This window comes from Cryptomeria japonica, chromosome 8, assembly GCF_030272615.1.
Source record: "Cryptomeria japonica chromosome 8, Sugi_1.0, whole genome shotgun sequence".
In the NCBI taxonomy this organism is placed as follows: domain Eukaryota; kingdom Viridiplantae; phylum Streptophyta; class Pinopsida; order Cupressales; family Cupressaceae; genus Cryptomeria; species Cryptomeria japonica.
In genome coordinates, this window is record NC_081412.1 from 279,609,920 (window position 1) to 279,631,328 (window position 21,409).

General features: G+C 37.4%; 1 protein-coding gene across 2 annotated transcripts in view; it reads right to left on the reverse strand.

The window, feature by feature from the left end:
* The window catches only part of LOC131070585 (kinesin-like protein KIN-14L), a 153,291-nt gene that overhangs the window by 57,001 nt on the left and 74,881 nt on the right, over nucleotides 1-21,409 (reverse strand). For both annotated transcript variants that reach the window (XM_058006167.2, XM_058006168.2), the window contains exons 11-13: nucleotides 9,555-9,728; nucleotides 9,222-9,368; nucleotides 6,952-7,152 (exon numbers count right to left, since the gene is read on the reverse strand). In XM_058006167.2, the coding sequence (XP_057862150.1) occupies nucleotides 6,952-7,152; nucleotides 9,222-9,368; nucleotides 9,555-9,728 (522 nt within the window). The remainder of the gene's footprint in view (nucleotides 1-6,951; nucleotides 7,153-9,221; nucleotides 9,369-9,554; nucleotides 9,729-21,409) is intronic.

Genomic DNA, 21,409 nt, shown 5'->3' on the forward strand with positions numbered 1-21,409 from the left:
AAGAAGCCTTTGTTGAACTTTGCCAACAATATGATGACATAGTTGCTTGGACCTATGAAGACTTGAAGGGTTTTGATCCTTAGCTTAGCCCAACATACCATAGAGCTAGACCCAGATGCAAAGCTAGTTAGACAAAAGCAAAGGCCAATAAACCCCAAAGTTGAGCCACTAATGAGGAAGGAGTTGACCAAGCTGATAGAAGCCAATATCATCTTTCCTATCAACCACTCCTCCTGGGTGGCCAATCTTGTCCCTGTAAGGAAGAAGAATGGGGAAATCAGACTATGTGTAGACTTTAGGGATCTCAATAGAGCCTCCCTCAATGATCACTATCCCCTTCACTCTATGGAGCAAATTCTCCAAAAGGTCAGTGGCTCGGAAAGATTTTCATTCTTGGATGGGTATTCAGGCTACAATCAAATCTTGGTCCAAGAATCAGACCAATACAAGACTGCATTTACTACTAAGTGGGGTACCTATGCTTATTGTAAAATGCCCTTTGGGCTAACCAATGCAAGTGCCACGTTCCAAAGAGCAATGGACATGGCTTTCAAGGGTGTATTAGCAAAGTTTGTGCTTGTATACCTTGATGACATAACTGTTTATTCGAAGCATGCAGCTGACCATCTTGGTCACCTTGAGCAGGTGTTCATGAAATGCAGGGAGTATGGTGTGTCCTTGAACCCTAGCAAGTGTGTATTTGCTATTGATCAAGGAAGATTGCTAGGACACATCGTATCCAAGGAGGGCTTGACCGTTGATCCAGAACGAGTGGAGGCTATTCTTTCTGTTCCACTCCCCAGTCACAAGAAAGGATTGCAAAGTTTCCTTGGTAGGATCAATTTTGTGAGGAGCTTCATTCCCAACCTTGCCACCATGGTAAAACCCCTCACTTCCATGTTAAAGAAAAACTTGGCTTTCAGTTGGACCAAGGAGGGAAGGGTCGGTTTCGAAGAGATCAAACAAGAAATTACTCAAGCCCCTACCCTTGTCAATCCTAATTATGAAAGGGATTTTATCCTCTATACCTTCGGAGGAGAATCCAATATCTCAGCTATCCTAACAGAGCTAAACGACGACAAGTTGGAGCAACCTATTGCTTTCTTTAGTGAAGGGCTAAAGGACTATGAGCTTAAGTATAGCTACGTAGAGAAGCAAGTCCTCACTGTTGTGAGGGCATTAAAAAAGTTCAGACACGTGTTGTCCAACAACAGGATCCAGCTCTTAGTTCCACATGCAAGTGTCAAGGATTTCCTTCTAAACAAGGACATCAGTGAGAAGAGGGCTGGGTGGATAACCAAGGTCATGGAGTATGACATCAACATCAAAATCACCAAGCTTGTAAGAGGCAGGGGCCTATGTGAACAACTTGTCTCATCTTCTGAGACTACTTCAGAGGTCGCCCTTGTGTTACAAGAGGATCAACCAACTGGCAACAACAGTCAATCCAGTTGGGTAGGTGACATGACCACCTTCTTAATGGAAGGTAGATACCCCCAAGGTATGGACCGGACCAAAAGAAGGCATTTCAGGTTGCAATCCATTCCCTATGTCTTAGTAAATGGCACTCTTTTCCGAAAAGACTCCAATGGAGTCTTACTAAGATGCATCAAGCAAAACCAAGTCAGCAGACTGTTAGAGGAATTTCATGATGGCTCTTCAAGGGGCCACTTCTCTACAAAGACTACAGCTATCAAAATAATGAGGGCTAGTTATTACTGGCCATCCTTATTCAATGACTCACATAGATGGGTGAAGAGTTGCAAGAAATGTGCTCTCTTCTCTGGGAAGCAAAGACTAGCTGCCCTACCTCTTCATACCATCCAAGCAGATCAACCATTCGCCCAATGGGGTTTAGACTTCATTGGCATGATAAACCCACCTTCTAGTGCTGGTCATAAATGGATCTTGGTCGCAACAGATTACTTCACTAGGTGGACAAAGGTAGTTGCATTGAGGGATGCCACTAAGGCCTCAGTGTCGGAATTCCTTGAGGGAATTGTGGCAAGATTCGGTGCCCCCTCCACCATCATATCAAACAATGCCAGGGCATTTGTTGGGACCCAAATCAGTTCTTGGGCAGTTAAGCATGGTGTATACTTGAAAACATCATCCAACTATTACCCTCGGGGTAATGGCTTAGTTGAATCCTCCAACAAGAAACTCATCAGGATAGTTAAAAGGACAATTGAAGACAATCAAAGGGCATGGCATATTAAGTTGAAGACAGCCTTATGTGTTGACAGGATCACACCCAAGAGGGCAATTGGTAACTCCCCTTTCATGCTAGTATATGGGAAGGAAGCAAGACTCCCAACTTCCCTGGAGTTACCCTCTCTTGAACTAGCGCATTAGCTGGAATTAACAGAGAATGATATCACGACAATAAGGCTAGCAGAGCTGATCGAGCTAGAGGAGGTTAGAAGTAAGGCTATGCATACACTTGAGACTCATCAAAAGCAGATCAAGAAGGTTTTCAACAAAAAGGCGACTAACAGGATCTTCAGAGAAGGAGATCTAGTTCTCAAGTGGGATGCAGACAGAGCCAAAGATGGGCGACACTCCAAGTTTGATGCTATCTGGAGTGGCCCATATGTCATCACTAGTTGCAAGGAGGCCAATGCATTTCATCTCTCCAAGCTTGATGGCAAAGCTCTTCCAATCCCAGTGAATGGGATTCATCTCAAGCCCTGTTTCTGAAGAGGGTGTTGATAACTATGTAAATATTAGACTAGAGGTTGTTTTGCTTTATAAGTGCTTATGCACATGCCGCATTCTCTTTAAGAGGGTGTGTGCTCTAGTCTTCAATTTTCCTCCAAGTGATGGCACACACATGTTTTGGTCTTTCGACAACTCAGTGCCCAATGGATGCTTAAGGCTTCTAGACTTCATGCTTAGCAAGCAAGCATCCCGCAATCGCCAAAAATGTTGTAATTTTATGACACCCTTGGTCCATCAGTGAGAACCGATCAGAGATATGTTCCATGGACCAGCGCAGCCCTAGTTGATCAAGGAGAGAAGAATCATGAAGTGTGAAGTGTTGCCTTGTCCAGAGGAAGTTCCTCCCTTGGCCTTTTCTTTTTTCTCAGAACTCCGGAACCCCGAGGTTCCGAAGTTCTTTGCCTTAGCCGCTTTCTTTCCTTCTCCAAAACCCCGAGTTTCCGAAGTTCCCTTCCTTCCCAGTTCTTTTCTCCAGTTCTTCGGAACTCTGGAACCCCGAGGTTCCAAAGTTCTTTCCTAGCTTAGCCCCTCCTCTCCTTAGCCTTTCTCTCTTTTTGCCCGAAGCTCCGGAACCCTGAGGTTCCGAAGTTCCTTGTCCCTTTTCTCCTTCCCTCTTCAGAACTCCGCGGTTCCGAAGTTCCTAGCCTTCCTTTCCTTCGCCTCTTCTCTTAAGTTTCTCCTTTGCCCGGAACTCCGAAACCCCGAGGTTCCGAAGTTCCCCTCCTCTCTTTAGCCTTTTTCTTTCTTCTTCGGAACTCCGAAACCCCAAGGTTCTAAAGTTCCTTTGTGCAGTTTCTCGTAACTCCGAAACCCCAAGGTTCCGAAGTTCCCTCCTCCCCCTTCTTCCTCCTTCTCCCCGGAACTCCGAAAACCCGAGGTTCCTTCCCCTTTTGCCTTCTCTCCCTAGTTCCTACAGAACTTCGGAACCCCGAGGTTCCGAAGTTCCTTTCCTTCTCTTCCTCTCTCTATCCCGGAACCCCGAGGTTCCGAAGTTCCTTGCTCCTTCCCCTGTCTCCCTTACTTCGGGAGTCCGAGCTTCCGGAGTCTCTGGGCTTCCTTCCGACTGGCGACACTTCCGGATGGCGTGATCGACACACAAGGCTTTTAATGCTCCGCAACTTGGTGACTTGTGCACTTTCTTTTATGGAGCCACAAGGGTGCATTAAGTGTTTTTGGCAGGATTTCCATCAGGGAGGTACGGGGCCATGCTTGGTGACTCATGTCATGTCTGACTTTGGAAGGTTAGTCAGTCCACCTTCCTCAAAGTTGCCTTTGGTGGTATGGCTAGGTTGCTTGCATGTACAAGCCAAGTGCATGCACTTCCAGACTGACATGCACGGGTCATGATCACCATTGTAGCCCATTTTTCTATATAAGGTTGTTAAGCCTCATTGTAAAGGGTTCTCTCCCGGCTGCCTTGAGCTTTCCTATGCTCTTTCTCTTCTCTTGAAGACTTGTTATTTTTTTTGCAATTTTGCAACTGCAAGATTGGCTTTTGGCCTTATGATTAATTAAAAGATCACCATTCTTGCCTCCTAACCTATGTATGTTGTGTATGTTTTTCTTACCTTCATCATAGGTGTATGTTTTGTGGCTTTTCTCTCTATATATGCTGTGTTAACTTGTTTTCTAAGTGTGACTTGTGGGAATCCTTCTCCCCTCTTAACACTTAGCAAATTCTAACCTCCATATATGTGTTTGGGTCACTTATGCAATTCAAGTTGTGCATCTCTTTCAATAGGGAGAGAAACAATCTCTTCTTGGTGCATCACCTCCTTTATTTCAAGCAATTCTCTCTTCCCTTTACCTCTGCAAATTGTTAGGTAGGCTTAGGAATTAGTTTTAAAGTGTTGAGTTGGTTCAACACCTACACCTAGAGTGAGAAGGAAGTCGGCCTTCTCCGGAGATTCAGCCCCCTTGTGCAAGGTCCCACACTTCGGGGTTGTTTCCATGTTTCACAAGGTCGCTGAGTTGATAGCCCAGCAAGGGTGCTTTTGTGGTAACCGATGAGCATTTTAATCCAGACTCAAAAGACTGATTCAATGATTTTAGATTTAGAATCTAGATTCTAATTTATAAATGTTATTATGTTGCTATGATGAATGTTTACTATGTTACTATTATATAAATATATAATTCATGAATATATTAAAAATTTCAGATTTCCCTATATATATATATATATATAGGGACGGCTATATGTCGTCCCTTGCTCCGGAAAAAAAAAGCATCCCGAAAACCCGTTTCACCATCCCCCCATCCCAAAAACTCGGGATAACATAGGAAAATATTGGTTTTTACCATAGTTTTAAAACTCGTGGACTCACCACGGACTCGCGAGTCCATGGGAGCTACGAGTCGACTCGCCAAGGACTCGCAAGGCGAGTCCATCTGAAAGACTCGCGAGTCTTTTGCAAGGACTCGTGCGAGTCTTTTGCATGGACTCGCGAGTCTTTCAGATGGACTCGCGCGACCCAGAAAAAAAGTCATGCAAGCTTTAAAATTGAGTTTGTTTTTTTAAAAATTTGCCTTCATTTGGCATAACTAAGGGAGTGAAAAATAAAAGAAAAATAACACTCGACACCTTTATAAAATAATAAAAGTATTTTTGGCCTCGCGGGGTGCTGCCCCTTGACCCCGCCCTGTATCGCGACAGGGAGCGCGCAAGGGGCGCTGCCCCCAAACTCCCATCGAAAAATATAGGGGGAAATTGCGCCGATGGAAGTAGGGAAAATTTAACCTTTTGAATCTGATTAGGCTCCATATAAGAGCATAATTAGCATTGAAGAAATCTTGGTATTATACATTTTAGAGTTGAAAGTTTGAAACTATGAGAATGTGACATGTGTAATGTTTCAATTATGGCTCTTATGTTCTCTAAATGCATTAATTTCTTTATGTTTTTTTGTAAAACTACGGTTTGTTTTTTTGCCGAGTCCTTGCCGAGTCTAACATGAGTCCGAGTCCGAGTCCAAATTTTTGGTTTGCTGAGTCCGTGGCAAGTCCGAGTTTTTCAACTATGGTTTTTACAATTGTACTTTATGCCATGTACTTAAGGAAAATGACAACCTTGAATTTTTAAACCTACTAGAAGTGACCTCAAACTATTAACTATTTTTGGGGATGAAAATCCCTTTACATGTATAAACATGTGAAAGAATAAAGTTTTTATGAGGAAACTAGTAACATAATGCATCAAAAATGAACTCATTAGAACCACGAGTATGAATTTGAGATTCAGTTAAGTAATTAGTGTTGTCAAAAAAGCAAAGAGAACTTCAAGGTGGGCATATCCAGTCTTTTCAAAAGACCGAAGGCAATGAAAATAAGAAATTGATAAAATTTTGACAATGCTAGGCAAAATAAAAATCACAATACAAAAGAAGTCCAAAAAGGGATGCAATAGGGTAAAAAAATAAAGCGGGCAGAAAATCAATAATGCCTGAAATACTAATATGGGAAAATTGAAAGATGGAAATGAAAAAATGCATGCAGACTAGAATGTTTTGACATTGTACACTCTTCAAGATAGAACTAAAAAGCCATCAAAAAGAAAGCATAAAGAAATGTATTAAAAAGTGAATGTGTTGAGCTTTTCTATGACATGAATATAGTGCTTCTTCAAATTGATATAGTGCTTGCTCATATTTAACAAAAGAAGAGATAACATGCATTCTAATTAGACAGTGTTCCAAACATAAATGTAATTGCTGGTCTCAAATAATTATCAATCAGTTGTAAATGTGTAATTTATTTCCTTGTAGAACTCTAGCATTATATTATATGGAAAACACCAAGGCAAGTGTTTCTTTCAAATTATATAGTGCTTGCTCATATTTAACAAAAGAAGAGATAACTTGAGTACTCTAATTAGGCACCCTTACCAACATGAATGTAATCGCTGTTTCCAAGTAATTTTCAGAAAGCTGTAGATGTACATGTAATTTCATTGTAGACCTCTAGCTTTATATTATATGGTATAAACCAAGGTAATAGCATCATCCACAGTGACCATGAAGTTGAAGCTTACAAATATAGTTCAAATAAGATTAATAATAAGTATTTTAATTCTCTTGAACAAAGATCAATACCAAACAAAGCTTGCACTTACAAAAAGAATAATAACTAGTTTAGAAATTTAGAAAACTAAATGGAAATAACAGGAAAATAGTTAAATGTTATCTAGCATGTGAAATAAGAACTGTAACTTAGTTATGCACAATTACAAACCTCAATAAGCTTATCCCGTTTCGCAAGTTCTTCTTCTAGCTTGTTGGTTATTGATAAGGTAGTTGTATCCTTTTCCCTAGTGTTCAGTGATTGGGAACTGCTAATATTTATTGATCCTTGGCCTGAGTCAGTGTCACCCTTATTCATTCCCTTGATGGCATGGACTTCTGAAAGCTTACTTTCAAACTCCTTAATTTTGGCCTGCACCCAAGCAACCCCAAGAAATTTCAATTGGCCAAAATATCGATAATGGAATACAACATAAGCCATATACGTCATAGAAAAATACAATTGCAATATCAAACAATATCTATATTTATAACTCTATTTTGCACACAGCATATAATTTATACTGAAGAACTTTTCAAATTTAAAAGTTAGTTCTTTGCATATTTTCATTAAAAGATTCTGGATATCATCCCCTGGGTTTGGACAAGCTTTGAGGAGCTGTGAGATTCACAGAGTTCCATTCCCAGAAGCTCCTCAGCACATCAAATTGTCCATGGGGATAATTAGAAGTACAGGACGGACTCGTCATAGCAAATCACAGTCCATACTCCCTAGTATTATGAAGCAAAGCCCATCCTCATGTACAATTTGAGTTCAGCACCATGATTTACCCTTAGTTTAGTTGAACAGGGTGATCTCATGTGGTAAATCCAAAGAGAAGCCCCACATAGAAATCCACATAAGATAAAATAACGAGAATGAGTAAAAATACCATGATTTACCCTAACTTGCTGCGTTTGGCATAAACAAATGGGCAAAGCTGGGTGCAATTCCTGTGTGGATTCACAAAAGAGATACCCATAGGTCATGGCATCTCTGATGAACATCACCCCATAAGGGTAATTTGCTGAATCAAAAAATTTAAATGTTCCCCAGATATCTCCACCATGGAATCAAACATAAGACCAATAATAGAGAAGAACAATTAAACATTCCCCAGTTCTCCACTATGAGCCAAGAAAAACAGAGATCTTTCCTGAGTTCATTCCTTTCACTCACAGATTCTTTAACTTCTCAACCCACAAGTAATTTTTTTTTTTTTTTCTATGAATTATGACTTTTCATAACAGTTATGGCTGCATCACTATGACCAATGGTGAGTATAAATGCCAATGGCACCAAAAATGTAGATCCTAAATCTGCATTAGTATAGTTTCTCAGAAAGTATTATATAAATCACATATGCTAGAGTACTAGAGATATAAAACACAAAAAACTTATTTTATACATATGTTATAACACTAGAGACACAAAATACATTAAAAGGTATCTATACCATGAACATTCACAAAAACACATGGAAATGGAATGGTTTAATTATATGAATGCTACATGCATGATCTCTAACATATATAGGCATGAGCCATAATTATTCATCTCAAACATATCAACTCAACGGTTGCAAGAATGAAAGAATTATGATAGGTGGTTCCCACAATTGCATTCTCATATACATGCACTACAAGAACTACAATCAAACTGAAAACAAGTCTTACATACACTCTTACAATATTGAATGTTGATATTTCGCCCAATACATAGTAGCAATATTTATCTCTACAAGTGAGATCTATACAACCATTACCACAACACTACTCTCAAAAACCTTTTCGCTTCAATCACAACCTCTAAAATGTGACCTCCACAAAATAAACTATTTGTCTTCCAAAAAGACACTGCTAGTGAGAAATTGCACAAGGTAGATTACCCTTCCTTTAGGAGGACATCCTAGAGTATTTAAAACTTTATGGCATCTCTGAAGACATTTTAACTGGCCATACATGCAAAACAAACCATTTGTCATCCAGACTAGACTACTAGTGAGTGATTGATAAAGGTGATTCATTCTTTCTGAATAGAGGACACATTGGACTACTTAAGCCTTCATGGCAATGCGGAAGGTACTCCTCACATAAAAACTACTTGGGGGATTAAATTATGGTAATGACCAACAACCATAACCAGTCAGTGTTATTTTCAAATACATTATCTTCAAAATCCCAAGTTTGCCTCGTCTCCTAGTAAACCAAAAGTGAAATGCAAGGACTCAAAACATAAAACCTACAGACAATCTAATACACAATATACAAGATGCTACTAATTTGAGTAGCACTTCCAAGGCATAAGATGCCATTCTCCCTCAACTCATTTGAAAATACCAAAAATGTCAACATGTTTGACCTAGCCAAGCAGCAACTCTTAATTTTATTTCTGGTTTGAATTACTTAGAAAGCATTTATGAAATGTTTTCTACACTTTACCTCTAGGGTTTGAATCACATTTGTACACTCTACCAAGTGTATCTTCTGTTCTTGTTCGACCTTCATCAACCTGGCTACTTGATTTCTTAACTGTGCATTCTGTTCTTTTTCAATTTTCTGCTGCTCTTGTAGCATTACACTCTCAGTCTGTAGAAATGGTCCACAAATCAAAACCCATCCATCAGAAACTCAAATTATGGCTGCAACAGACCAATTGATGTATAACAGTCATGTTGACTGCATATTCATAACATACTTAAACACAAAATGGTTTATATGTTCTATAGAGATAAAGGTGTTAATCAAAGGAATTGCACCAAGTAAACTACCAACCTTTAGGTCTGCCTGTAGTGCGAATGCCACTTTCCAAGCCTTCTGGACTTCACTAAATAATAGAAGAGATTGACTATCTGCCTCTTTAAGTTGTTTCTTCAACCGGATGATCTCTTCCCTTGCATCACTAACTTGCATTTCCTTCTCGTACATCTCTTTCCGTGCATCATTTGCCTTTTAAGGACAAATCAAAAACAATGAACATTAAATTTACTTCTATATTAGATAATACCAAAAATACAAAAATAGAAACATACTTTTCTGGTCTATTTCCTATATAGAGAGAAGGAAATATATATTGCAAACTAACATCTACACACTTGTAGAACATTCCAACAGACACATTTAGATTACAATAACTTAAAAAGATAAGAAGATGAGCACTGCTAAAAAAGTCTGCTCAAAACAAGAGAATAGAGCACATAATCCAAATTGCTTATCTGATTAATGCAATCACATTCATGCAAGCAAGTTGATTACATAACAAACAAATGTAATTGATGCAGTTTCCTACTAAACTTGAAATCATACATACAACACAGAGATACATCTCATCACATATAAAAAAAATAATTCAAAATAAGATCTATAATCAATTTAAGTCTTTTCTGTAATTAACTTTCATATTAATTCTTTCAACAAATTGAGCATTCTTGAAAGAATAACTCTAATTTCTGGCCTATACTTGGTTCTCAAGCTTTTGAGATATGGTTATGCTTCCAAGTTTATCCTTGAAAAAATAATTGATTCTCTTAAAAGAAAAACTCCAACTCTCTTAAGAATTTATGCTATTAGGAAATAGAAAACACACATTTGGTAAAAGTTTCAGCAAATTTTAAGATATAATAATCTAAGACAGGCCACATGAGCTTATCAACCATATCATAAACAAATAGAATGACAGACAACTAGAAGACACATATGGTAATTAAGAAAGAAATCATATTAATTTCCAGAGATGGCCAGACGTAGGTCAACTGGAATCAAATAATTGCATTCAGTTATGCTAGACAAATACGAGGTTGACAAAATTTATTATGAAAAGCTACTAAACACCAAGAATTTACAAAATGCAAATGTAAGAAAGGAGATTCCATGAATAATTCACTAAATCAAATTCTAATCATTCAAATGGCTCTTTGATTAAAAAATATGCTGTTCTTCTTAAGTTTACTAGAGAAAACATTCATTACCTACCAGAGAGAGTTGTTTAAAGGCATAAAAATGATGGATATAGTTATATGCACGAATTCAATACTGAACACTGCAAACAGTACGTAACAGCACATCACACATAAGATTTACCATTGAGAACCCAATTGGGAAAAATATAAAGAAGACTAAGGCAACTTTTTCTTTTCTTGCCACTATCTCTACAGCCATTAAAAATTTATTGTATTCTTGAGGATTTCAAGAAAACCAATCTTCACTACAGCAGTGTGAGAACAGGCAAGCAGGATGTCATATTAATGTCTATGGATTATCAAAGATAGTTTGATAGGATTCAAAAAGAACAATCAGTTAGAATACAGAAATACTAGGGAGAAAAAATTTATGAAAACCAACTAAAAACTAAGCACTTACAAGAAATGCAAACATGAATGATCTGTAATTAGCATAGATATTCTATAACAAATTCAATAAAACATATCTGAATCATACAAATAACCTCATGGTTAAAAAATTTCCTCCTGTTCAGTTTTTCAGTGAAAAAAGACATTTAGAGTCGAGAAAAGAGTTGTTTCAATGTTTACAAGAATGGTGATAGTTGAATACAAATTATACAAGAGCTTTTCAACCTATTTCCATCTTCTCTCACAACATGGTCAAAGAATTGCCCATGAACCCCCGATCCCTGTCTCAAATGATAGAGCCAGGCACACCTAAGTGAACACAAACATCAAAGTAGAGCAACTCAGTTCTATCTCTGCTATTTAGAGACTTTATTCAAGGAATGAGAAAAGCATCTTACTAAACTAGTCTACAAAATCCTGCCCTTTCATTGACATGGAAAACTTCCTACAAAATCCATGGACATTCTCTCCCAATGTCTAGGAAGAACCAGTTATGGCATAAAAATCCCAACTTTAAATTTAGGTTTATTTCTGCTAAACAAGACAGATCCTCTAATTAATTTTGCAACATCCACTTGCAAGATTGGTTACTAAACATACCTTTGCAACTTTGCAAAGTAGTTGACACATCAAAGCAACAAACACCTTTTGAAGTCAGCTCTAACTACTTGAGCTATTTCTTCTACAAGCACACAACTTTCCCATCTTGCAGATCAAATCTTCTTGGTATAGTAATCTTCCTAGGCTGAAATTTACATTTTTTGCCCCGTGTAAATGCTTAAACATATCCCAGAACTTTACATTGTGGTCATACCCTTCACTATATGTCTCAGAGACAAGCGGCTCAAGCTAAGATATAGTTCCCAAAGTTAAAACCAAAGGATATGCTCCCCAAGGACACTTCCCTGCCCTAAATGCCACTTCATGATGCAAAAAATTAAAATGAATCATGCCCTACACAGAACTAATAGAACAATCCCATCTATTAGTATCCCAGTCGAGATCAAACTAGAACATAACCACTTACTTTTTACTGAGCCATTCCTCTTTGTTAATTAGTTTGACAACACAACATGTAGTCTTGAAGGCTTTAGGTAAACTTCGACAATAAGTCCCACCTAAATATACACACTAGTCAAAAATGTCTATATTAACTCATGCTTATTCATCCATGCTCACAAAGGTTATATAATGTCTACGATAAATGCTTGATCAATGTTATCATATGAATATTTGAAATTTTCTTATATTTTAAATTTTCTTCTATATTTTAATAGCCATCCATGCTATTAACTCATGCTTATTTACTCATGTCTTTATTAACTCATGCTTATTCATCCATGCTCACAAAGGTTATATAATGTCTACGATAAATGCTTGATCAATGTTATCATATGAATATTTGAAATTTTCTTATATTTTAAATTTTCTTCTATATTTTAATAGCCATCCACTAAAAATCACCTTAAAAAAATCTGTCTGGGAAATATGTCCGCTTATCCCCTATTGTCCGTCTCAAAAAGCTTGGGGGAGCATAGACTAAAGGTGGTCTAGACAACATACCCTTGTAGTTGTTAGTCATACTTCTTTTATTTTTGATAGCCCAATAAGACTGTTGCAAGAAACCCAATCATTTGCAATGACATCCTTTCTACCATTTTGATTATGCTCAAAATTATTGAAGTGGCATGTGATCCATGTGAACAATTGTTTGCTTTCCCACTAAATAGTGTTTTGTTTTCTTAACCACTTGAACAAGAGAATAAATTCCCTTATCAATGTCTAATAATTCACAATTACTCCATGAAACAAATCAAAAAATTTACAAATGCACCTACCTCCTTGCCACCGCAAAATCCCAATAGCATAGTCACTATCATTAATTTCTACTTTTAAAAGCAGTTTAAAATTGTTAGCTTTTAATTAAGCACCATAAAGTGCAACACAAAATAGAACAGATATATGATAGAACCATTACTTGAATTAGAAAGAAGCTTCTTGTAAAAAAAGTTAATCTAATTCAAACAAATATATACTTGCTATCTACATTCGTACATTGTTTTCTATAGTGTTTCATGCAAAGAGATAAAGGTATCTTTTAAATAAAACCCATCGTGTTTGGTTCTCTAACTAAGGCACAAGGTAATTCAGCACTTCTACTCAAAGCGATAGATTTTTGTTCTTTTTTGACTAAAAGTAAACCCTACATCAACTACCACACTTTCATAATTCAATTAAAAGGCTAAAAGTAAGCAGTCCAAGTAGACACAAGGCTGGGATCAGTTTGAAGAATACAAAGGACATGGTAAATTAGAAGAAGGGAATGATAGCTACCAAACCCACTTCACTAAGACCACAAAACAAAGCCTGCAATGAATAGTTTAAGCACTTCAATTCACTTCATCTACACACACATATATCACTATAAGATAAACACAATTTTTGCATTCAAAGATATGATTGCCAACTTAACACCTATTGTAATACAAAGTTTCCAATAACCGTTAAGTGATATTCAACTCACAAAAGCACAATAACACATAAGGGAACAAAATAACAGGAGTAGCAAAATAAGTATAGAAAATTCCATTGAATGAAACTAGCTTTTTAAAGTAAGTACCAAGAGCACTTATTTATAATGTTCACAAAACTATAGCATGAAAAATAAATCAAAACAATAATGTCATGTCCCATTTTTAATTAATTTAATTTCATGGATAAATTGCCCAATTCAAACTAGATGATTTATTTCTTGCAAGGCCTTTGGGGCCGACCCTGTTATGTAACTTGTAATTCTTTATTTTGGGGGCACACACCCATTTAGGATTACACTAATAGATGATTTATTTCTTGTAAGGCCTTTGGGGCCAACCTTGTTATGTAACTTGTAATTTTAAAAAAATTGGGCCCATGCACCCATTTAGGATTAGGCTAATAGTTTTGAGGAGTTATTTTAATGTGTTTTCCCTCCAAAATGAGGTATGGGAATTTGGATACCCAAGTTTGGGTTGCAACATATAAAACTTGTAACATTTCCACTTGTGAAATCGTCTCATGTCAATTTATTTGTTGGAGTGCTTTCTATTCAAGTTACTTCTGCGGACAAAACCCATAAGAGATTGCAATTAGTGGACAAAAACCCATTGATAGTAGTATCAGAGGACGAAATCCCTTTGATACATGAGGATGATCTCATTCAGAGTTTACAACAAAGCGTCAAGGAGTAAGACAATTCAACTAGTTTAGTTTTATGTGTTTGCAAGTTCAGAATTGTCGTTTGTGTCACCAAATCACAATAGGGTTTTCTGTTGTTCCATGATACTGTAATTACTGTCATAACAGTCCTCTGCGATGCATAAATCAGATCCATATCACTATATTAAGTTGCGAGTATTTTGGGATCATTTGGTAAAGTTTTAGTGTTGAGTAGTTTGCTAGTTGTATTGATTTTATGTAGAGTTTGCAGTTTATGTTCCAATTTATATTTTGTTGTTGCTACTGGTTCTGAGCAGCAGCTATATTAGATCTGATTATTTCAATAAAATCACGTTTGGAAGGTTTCTGATACAAATGATGTTTATGTGTTGAAGACTAGTTATCATTGTGTGTGGAGATTTGTTGTGAATGGTGTAAAGTTGTTTTATCATTTCTAGATCTGATTTTAATGGTTATAAATTTAGTAGGGATATTACAGCTAACTATAACTACTATGTTACTATGACCATGTGCTGGGTATGGCCAGGGAACATACCATTGATACCTTAAGTATGTTCAAGTGACTGTTTCATGAGCTGAAAGAGGTCAGACTTAATCAGAGGGCACTGGGAAGCAAGATGGAGGCCATTCCTGTGGGTAATATCCAAGGCAATCAGAAAGAGGCTGAGCAGTGGATGGAGGAGGAGAAGAAATCGGTGTTGGAGTGCATTAAAGGGGCTAGAGAAAGTATTGACCAAATGAAAAAAGGGTTTGAAGATAGAATCTCCAATGTGGAAGCTGGCTATAAGAAAATCCAAGCTACCCTTAGGACTATTATATCTTGTAGCCATAAGATTGTTAAGCAAACTGCAGATGCCATGAATGCAATGGTGAACAACTTTGATAGTATGCAGCAGGACAGAACTATTGTTACCATTGGAGATGATAATGATGTGATCCAGGCTGACGAAGGACCCAGTAAGAGGACTCAAGGCAATATGAAGAAGAAAGCGGCCACTCAGAATGTGGACTACAAGGAAATGAAGGCTGTAACTGACAAGATGAGTATCCTAGAGGCAGAGGTGGCTGAAACCCTCAAGTGCCTCATGTAGTTGGGTTGCTCGTTCTGTTAGTTTGTGGGTTCGGTCTCTCTGCTGGTTTTTTGCTGCCCGTCTGGGCTTTTGCTGTCTTTTTGGCTGCTATTTGTAATGTTCTATACTTCGCAGTCTGTCTTGTTTTGGATACTTTTTATAAAGCTTTGATTCTAAATCTTTTAGAATCCTTTTTGTAAAGGGTTTCAGGGCCGCCCCTTCAAAACCTGTTTTTGCCTTAATCCAAAACTATAACTACTATGTTATGAACGGATTACTTGCATGCAATACAAATTTATTAGGCAATTATGCCCACAAATACCAAACCCTAACTCAAGCAATCTTCAAATAGAATTTTTTATTGCAAAAAGAAGAAAACCTAAGAATATCCAGTATATAAATAAACACTAAAAATAGGTTTCTTAGAATATGCTCCTCTCCTTGAAAATGCTGATGCCTGAAAATGGCACTAGCTAAAAATACCCAATTAGGCATTTGTCTCTTGATGACAACCTGATGAAGTTTGGTGAAGTTCTTCCACTTTGACCATGGCAATTTATCTAAAAACATTTTGGAACCCTATCATTCAGGTGTTTATGAATCTGAAAACCTCTTCTATGTCAATTCTGGATCAAACCTTAACTGAAAGGTGCAGCCTTGAGAACTCTGAATCACTGGTATCTATCCTCCACCTTCTCTGCCACCTTTCGGATATCCAACTTCTATGACAGTCCCCTAGAAAAATAGCCAAATACCAAGAGCAAATACTTCTTCAAACTCACCGTTACACCACCGATTTCTATTGGAACACTTCACTTAAAAAGATGAAAAACAGTATTCTGTGGTAAACTAGGGTTCAAAGATAGGAATATAAAAATCGGTCAAAAAACCCTAGGTGCTGTATTAATATGAAAATCTGAATTCTCAGAGTAAAACCTTTGTGAAAGCAGAAGCCTTTTGAAAGAAATATTATTGGGCACGACTGGGAATCAGAAGCCATTGCAATGATTTGACAAGGAATTAGCTGATGATGAATGAAAAATGAGAGGCTATGATAAATTCACTTCTAATATTAAACCCCTGCAGATATAATGAAGCTGCCAGTCTACTAATCAACAAAACGAACTGTTGCTGATCACTGCTTCATATAAAGTAGACATATCTATTTTTGAAAGGTTTTAACTAAATGGGCACACCCTTCTACTTATAACAAACCTTCATTGACAAATCTTGGTTGGTATGCTGGCCCTTACCAAACAACCAGTCAACCATTTAACTACATGCACCTATATGAATGAATACATCTTTTGTTTACGGTGATTCCCACTAATAGGTGCATGCCTATACATGGATTTGCAGCTTCTTTTTTTGTAAACCTGACTATGGTGTATAAGGGCACAGGCCAACAAGAGCCTATGTAAGCCTTGAAACTTCAACCATTGACATTTCTAATAACAGGGTGCATGCCAGTGAACTGTTCTTTCAACTTTTAAACTTTGATGTCTGTCCTCCCCTATCCTAGGTGCACACTTAGCTATGCCAACACTTGTTTTCACTAATACAAACCTGATTTTCACTCATGAGAGTGCACCTATGACTGTAAAGGTAGTTTTAATTTGGCAATTACTATTTTTACTAACTTTGGCATGCTTCATAGCTCATACAATGCTGATACGAATTCTGACTTAAAAAGCATCTGATATTTCTTTGCTGATGAATTCAAGGCTCTATGACTGCAATTGTTCACCTCTCCTTTCAGAGAAAACTTGTTTATGCACCTAAACATACATGTAGTTTTGATGATTCTAAACCTCGAAAATCCTATTCTGCTCATATGGCACACACCTATGAATGTAATTTTAAAAAAAGTTCCAAAACCTGTAGCTTACCTTATCAGGTTATGCCTCATCACTTACCTTGGCATATTTACTCAGCCAAATTTAACTTCTCCTTATTGGGGCATTATGCTTTAGTATTGCATGTTTTAAAATCTTAAACATCATTTTAGGGCACATGCCAACATAGGCATTGCTACAAATTTGTTTTCGATCAGCCCTCACTACTATATGAGACTATCCAATGAGTGCATTTCCATATTTCCTATTTGGAATCTGCCTTCCTTTGTATAAGGTGCACCCTAATATGCATACTTTGTCTTTTCACAGCTTCCATCCTCTTCTTTCTATTAAAAGTTCTCTACCATCAACAACTTTTATGTCTTGGTGAATCTCAGGATATCTCTTCATTGTTCCTACTAAGCTTTGTGCCCTTAATCCTATAGTATACATGGGATATGAGTAGTCAGCTTGTGGCTACCATAATATGCGATCATTAATATGGTATTGCATAGGTAGTTAAGTTGGCCTAGATGACACTGAAAACATAAGGAGGGTTTTTATAGGAGCTAGTAAATAGTTTATGATCATCATATTGCGAATTGTGTTCTTCTTGGAGATTTTTTAAGGTTTGCCCCCCTTATAGTGGATTATTATTCTCAAGTACTTGCAGCATATTTCCCATTATATTCTTCTCTAGTGCAATTACTTCATTACATTACGACATGGAAGAAAAACTATTAGAGATTATTAAGACTTACTTTTGCAATAAAGTCACTTTAGTGATTTAATTTAGATTAATTTATTTTTATTATTAGTTTATTATTTTTAGATTAAATGTCATACTTCTTTTTATCTCCACTCCAAACTCTATATAGAGGTGTTCGTCAATGTAATCATAGATTGAATCTAATAGAATATTTTTGTGTCTATTTATATTCATAACATGGCATCAACGCAGGTCACATGAAAAGGTTTCAAACCTAAAAGGGTTTGCAAAATGAGAATTGCAACATCAGACAAGAACAATCACACAACTATTATTTGTGGAAATCGCAATGGTTTTTTGGAAATCATATAGAAATTCGTGGATTCTTCATCAACAAATCATGCCAACATTCATCAGCAAATTAGGGCATGTTGTCCTACAATGGCTAGGGTTTTCTAGCATTTTTCAATTGTTTTTCTGAAGTTTCCAAACCTGCACACAAGAGATTTTGAGAAATGCAACCACCAAGGTTGGTTAATGTCACAACTAAGGTTTTCCTAAGCTAGGTTTCATGCCTAGGTTTTTCAAAGCAATGGCTAGGGCTTATCAAATCCAAAACCAAGGCACACATTCATGCAAGTTTTTACCAATTTATCTTTGATTCTGTAAAACTCCATGGCTAAAGTTTGTGGAAGATTTGTCTAGTAGTTGTGACAAAGTTTATCGAAAGTATTTGGGTTTGAAAATTTTCTGTTTCATTATTTGGGCTTCTATAGTTTCCGGAAGTGGAAATTTCGTTAGATAAATATTGTGGCTTCAATTTTCACACCTGGAAAGTAAAAATTCAGATGCAACTAATGCACAAAAACTTGTAGGGAATCATAAATGGAAATGAGAAAATTCCTACACATGCTAGTAAAGTACTAGAATGGCAAAGCAAATATGATAAAGCCAAAACTATTATTGGTCTTGCCCTCTTAGATTCCATGTTATATCATCTAAGGAAATTTGGGAAATTTTGACATTGTTTCAAGCAAAATAGGTTACTTTAATTTCTTTAAAGCTTAAGAATTTTAAGTTCAAGATGACTGAAAGAGTCACTATGTCAAGCCATATGAACAATCTAAGATCTCTTCTTCAACAACTACCAAAAGACAATGCTACAGTGAATGATGAAGATGCTAAAGCCATTTTATTAAATGGATATTCAAAATTTAGCAATGTAACTTTTACTTGTAGTCAACTTTCTTCTGAAAGTCTAAAAGATATTATTTCAACTCTCTAAAAGATATTATTTCAACTCTCCTAGTTGAAAACAAGAGAACTATTGCAAGAGATTCAGAAGATGATCCTCTAACTATGGTAGCATTTTACTCAAATTGCAAAAGATCTAATATGGACAAAAGGGGAACAAAATGCTTTTATTGCAAGAAAACAGGTCACACAGCTTGGAACTATAGAAATTGGGAAAAAGATCCCAAGGGAAAGATCAAGGATGCTAATGTAGCCATTGTTGAAGGTCCTTTGAATGCTAACAATGGTGAAGAAGTTGCTTTGAATGCATTTTAAAGAAATATAGTTCTTTGGAAATAGGAAGGAATCCGGTATGGATAATGCCCAATATGGATGGCTTCCCAAATCGCTTGTTGTCTAAGGATCTTGGGACTCATACCCTTACGAGGGTTATGAGACAACTTCATGGAGCTCTGTGAGTGTAGCTGAACATGGATTGTTGTTGAATAGTTTGGCTAGGTGGCAACCCGGAACTCAAGGGAATTCAACTCAAGAACTATGCCTTTACAGGGGTTACAAGGCAACTTGATGAAGGTCTACTTGATTGAAGATGTTTAGTCCTGAATGTATAGTTGATGAGTAATCAGATAACACAGTAGTTCCTGCACGTACCAAGCATTCATGGAACAGAACAATCGTACATCATAACATAAATGACAAATGCTAATAATTAGACCAGAAAGTTATATCTTTATTCCAATGTCCAGAATTGTTCATACATGATCCCCCCCTGCCGAGGTTCCAACCAAACAATATATAGACCCAACGGTTGGCCAAGTTGCCAACCGTCACCAACTCCCAACTACCCGACGAGAACCTTTTGGCAACAACAAAACATAACCACACATAACACACTTATAATTATTATTCATACTAACATACGTTTTTACCCCTAACATTAGCCCCCCCAAAAACGTAGTCCTCTTCCAGACGACTCAGACAAGAGAAACTGAATTATATAAAACATAGCTAAGATCGAGAAGAGGGAGGAAGCGTCCCTGTAGTGGTCGCAGGAGGAGGCGTCCCTGTAGTGGCCGCAGAAGAATCGAATTCAAAGTAATCATTCTTTCAATCCCACTTGCCAACATTCCTTCTTTGCCCTCCTTGATGTTATATCCTTCAGCAAAACATTTTATCTTTCTATACGTTTTAAACTTGAATGGCATCCCCAAGCCAACATTTTCTGGTTTATAACTTGGCTATGGAAAAATGAATATATTGATCCTCAATGTTTCCAACATGGTAATAGGTTTCTTTAAACGCTTCTACAAAATCACTCCAGGTACATACAAGTATTATGTCATCTTCATGAGTAAAGCAGTAATTATTTCCCCAATTTTAATAAGCAAGGAAACTCTAAGAAGTTTTTCCACATAAAAAAGGGCAAAGGCAAGCAGTTTTCTCAAGCATTCACATCTATTTTGACTTTGAAAATAAGGACATCTAGATTGACATGTACCTTATGTAATATTTGTACTAGGAGTACTTGATAGCACACAAAAGGTTCAAGAACATAAGGACTCAATTGACTGGAGTTTCTTGCTATTGATATCAGTGACAGTTGATAGGATTTTTTTCAGTTGACGTAGATGTTGTGCGTTGCACACGCTCCCTGTCGCCGACAGGGTCCCCCTTCCTGTTTTGAGCTTTCCGTCGTTGCCCTGCTGAGTTTCGCGCAGAGTTTCTCGGGTCTCTTCGAGCGAGTCCGCAACTGGTCCGTGAAGTGATTGATGTAAGAGTAATGAGCCGATGAATCTTCCCGGCTAGTCCAGCTCTCGAGCGTGAACGCCAAGAGTTTTGTTCGAAGTTTTGAGAATTGCCTTGGGTAGGCGTGAGGTAGTAGGAATTGGTGGAGCCCGCCAAGCAAGGACAGTGCGCCTAAAGGTCGCACGAAGACCAAAGCCGCCGTTTTTCACACAACAGCTGTGAAGCAGACTGCATAAGGTTTGTCGCCGCGATGTTTATAAGATTTGAATAAGAGATGATTTTCGCCTACTGATGAACGATCGAATTGCCTGGCCAAAATGCCTTAGAATTTTGAAGCACCCGAAATCTAAATTTGTAGGACCTAGCGAAAACTGGTCTGGAGTCTAAAATTTTGCTTAAGTTCCCAAAACCACCCAGGAGCCCAAATTTCGGACCCTGGGGCGAAAATTTC